The 3,677-nt window shown below is 52.4% G+C and overlaps 1 protein-coding gene across 1 annotated transcript in view; it reads left to right on the top strand.

Annotated features, from left to right (window-relative positions):
* Window positions 1–3,677, top strand: part of LOC108292851 (AFG3-like protein 1) — a 37,884-nt gene that overhangs the window by 25,862 nt on the left and 8,345 nt on the right. Inside the window, exons 11-12 of the mRNA XM_017513986.2 lie at window positions 1,084–1,194; window positions 2,819–2,924. Of these exons, the coding sequence (XP_017369475.2) occupies window positions 1,084–1,194; window positions 2,819–2,924 (217 nt within the window). The remainder of the gene's footprint in view (window positions 1–1,083; window positions 1,195–2,818; window positions 2,925–3,677) is intronic.

Raw genomic sequence — 3,677 nt, forward strand, 5'->3', positions numbered from 1 at the left:
GTCCCTCAGCAGGGATGACTCAGCAGAGATGACACACTGTCCCTCAGCAGAGATGACTGAGTAGAGATGACAGCACTGTCCCTCAGCAGGGATGAGTCTGCTTTGCATCAATGGAATCATCATAGTGTCTTATCAGCAGGTGAATGGCCAAAGTGGCATATACTGTAGTTGAATTTAGCTATAAAAAGGAGTAAAGTAGGCCAGGTGTGGTGGCTCACGCCTATAATCCCAACGCTTTGGGAGGCCGAAGTGGGCAGATCACGAGGTCAGGAGTTTGAGACCAGCCTGGCCAATGGTCAAACCCTGTCTCTATAAAAACATAAAAAATGAGCTGGGTGTACCAAAACCCCATCTCAATTTTTTTAAATATAAAAATGAGGCTGGGCACATGGCTACAGGTATGTGCCTATAGTCCCAGCTACTCTGGAGGCTGAGGCAGGAGAATTGCTTGAACCCAGGAGATGGAGGTTGCAGTGAGCCGATACCGCACCACTGCACTCCAGCCTGTGCAACAGAGTGAGACTGTATCTCAAAAAAAAAAAGGGAATAAAGCATGGATGCATGCTGCCACATGGGTGAACCTAGAAAATACTGTCCTCAATGCAGGAAGCTGCACACACAAGGCCTTGTGTTACATAGTTCCATTCATGTGAAATGTGCAGAGGATTAATGGAGTTACATAGAACAGCAAATCTGTGGGGACAGACGTGAGGGGTGGTTGGCAGAGGAGGAAATGGGAATTAACTGAATAGGCAGAGGGTACCTTACAGAGATGATGGAAAGTTTCTAAAACTAGATTATGGCAATAGTTGCAGTCCTTGATAAGCTCATTAAAAATCATTTATGTGTACATGTAAAATGGGTGGATTTTATGGTATATAATTTATGCCTTAATAAAGGTTCTCAAAAAATGTAGCTAGATTAAGTGGTGACAGATGGAGCAGCTCCATTACCTTCAGGTTATCCACTGAAGTTCAGCGTTGGCCTCTCTGCTGGAGATGCTCCTTAACAAAGCTGACCTGGGTCAAGCTCCAGCCACCAGGAGAAGCACTGACTGTCCCTGTCTCTCCCTTCCTGGGTCAGGTGCTGATATTTCCAATGTTTGCAATGAAGCAGCTCTGATTGCTGCCCGGCATCTGAGTCCTTCTGTTCAGGAGAAGCACTTTGAGCAGGCCATTGAGAGGGTCATTGGAGGTGAGCCTGGCAGCTTGGGGAGGGAGGGGTGTTTGCAGCTCTAGGCCTGGCAGGCTCACCCCCTGGCCCATTTCTGCATGCAAGCCACGTGCGGTGGCTCATGCCTATAATCCCAGCACCATGGGAGGCCAAGGCGGGTGGATCACTTGAGGTCAGGAGTGCAAGACCAGCCTGGCCAGCGTGACGAAACCCTGTCTCGTTTTTTAAATATAAAAATTAGGCTGGGCGCATGGCTCGTGCCTGTAATCTCAGCACTTTGAAAGGCCAAGGTGGGTGGATCACAAGGTCAGGAGATCGAGACCATTCTGGCCAACATGATGAAACCCCATCACTACTAAAAGTATAAAAATTAGTTGGGTGTGGTGGCGTGTGCCTGTAGTCCTAGCTACTGAGGAGGCTAAGGCATGAGAATTGCTTGAACCCAGGAGGCGGAGGTTGCAGTGAACCCAGATCATGCCATTGTATGCCTGGTGACAGAATGAAACTCTGTCTCAAAAAAAAAAAATTAGCTAGGTGTGGTGGCACATGCCTAGTACCAGCTACTCAGGAGGCTTAGGCAGGAGAATCTCATGAAAAAAAAAAAAAATCAGTTCGTATGCAGGAACCCAATTTTTTCTTTTTTTCTTTTTTTTTTTTGAGACGGAGTTTTGCTCTTGTTGCCCAGGCTGGAGTGCAGTGGCACGACCTTGGCTCACTGCAACCTCTGCCTCCTGGGTTCAAGTGAGTCTCCCGCCTCAGCTTCCCAGATAGGTGGGATTATAGGGGCATGCCACCACACCCGGCTAATTTTTGTATTTTTAGAGATGGAGTTTTGTCATATTGCCCAGGCTGGTCTCGAACTTCTGACCTCATGTGATCCACCTAACTTCTCCCAAAATGCTGGGATTCCAGGTGTGAGCCACCGCACTCAGCTGCAGGAACCAAGTTTCTAAACCAACACATGGGACTTGGGATCTTCCAACAGCTTTCATGCCCCTTTTGGGAGCAACATTTAGACCTTGAAAGGGATGGACCTTCCAGGCCATGTGAGGCCCAAGGAAGCCAGATTAGAAGCAGCTTTGAATGCCTGCTCTGGAGGGCAAAGCAGTCTTCTTCCCTGAAGGGAACGGGAACAGATGTGGTTTTCTGGGAAAAGCCTCGTGGACGCAGCAGGGACCATCTGTCCCGGGCATTTCCTTTTTTCTTTTTCTTTTTTTTTTTTGAGACGGAGTCTTCCTCTGTTGCCCAGGCTGGAATACAGTGGCGTGATCTCGGCCCACTGCAACCTCCACCTCCTGGGTTCAAGCGATTCTCCTGCCTCAGCCTCCTGAGAGCTGGGGCTACAGGCGTGCACCACCACACCCAGCTAATTGTATTTTTAGTAGAGATGGGGTTTTGCTGTGTTGCGCAGGCTGATCTTGAACTCTGGCCTTGCACTCCAGCTTGGGCCTGTTTTAAGGCTTCCGTGTGAGGTGTGTTGTTGGTGGGTTTCACTGCAAAGCAGAAGGCAGCGGGAACAGGGGCTTGGCTTCTGCTGTCTGGTATAGTTGGGCCTGGGGATCCTGGCTGGGTGCAGAGGGAGTGGCCTCGTTTTCCAGCCACCTACTCCTGCCCCGCCTGACTCACCTGGGAATGTGATGTGTAGGCCTTGAGAAGAAGACCCAGGTCCTGCAGCCCAGGGAGAAGACAACTGTGGCCTACCATGAGGCCGGACACGCGGTGGTGGGCTGGTTCCTGGAGCATGCGGACCCCTGCTGAAGGTTGGTATCCCCCTGACGCGCCCCGAGTGAGTCCACCCGGCAGGCTCGCGCCTGGTATCTCTGGGCCAACCCGTGGTTGTATGGCCCTGGGACATTCAGGAGGTAGCCCTTTAACTTTTTAAGGAATATGCTGCTCTAGAACTTGTCAGAAGACCCTTCGGGGTGGGAAGGCAGAGCAGTGGGTTCCAAATGGGGCTTCGGCAGCGTGATTACAGGCAGCAGCCTCAGTGTTCAGCTCGCCTCACTCCTGAGCTTGCATGCAGCTCTTGGGCCCTGCCAGAGCCTCTGCAGGGTGGGCAGAGCACAGGTGGTTTCCATGTGAAGCTCCCAGAGGCCGGTGCACTTCTTGGGGCATCCCCAGGGTGCCTGGGGGCCTGGATCAGGCTCTCTTCTCTCATGTTCCAGTAAAAGGACCTGCAGTCAGAGCTAGGGTCAGGTGGACCTGGCTGCTCCAGGGTGGCTCCTGGAGGAACTGGGGACTGTGTTTGGGGTGACGGGGGCATGTATTGTGTCCTGCAGGTGTCCATCATCCCCTGGGCAGGGGGCTCGGCCGTGCGCAGTGCCTGCCGAGGGAGCATGGGGTGACAGGGGCATGTGCCGTCTCCTGCAGTTGTCCATCATCCCCTGGGCAGGGGGCTCGGCTGTGCGCAGTACCTGCCGAGGGAGCATGGGGTGACGGGCATGTGTCGTCTCCTGCAGGTGTCCATCATCCCCCGGGGCAAGGGGCTGGGCTATGCGTAGTAC

The sequence above is a fragment of the Cebus imitator genome, unplaced genomic scaffold (assembly GCF_001604975.1).
Source record: "Cebus imitator isolate Cc_AM_T3 unplaced genomic scaffold, Cebus_imitator-1.0 Scaffold509, whole genome shotgun sequence".
NCBI lineage: Eukaryota > Metazoa > Chordata > Mammalia > Primates > Cebidae > Cebus > Cebus imitator.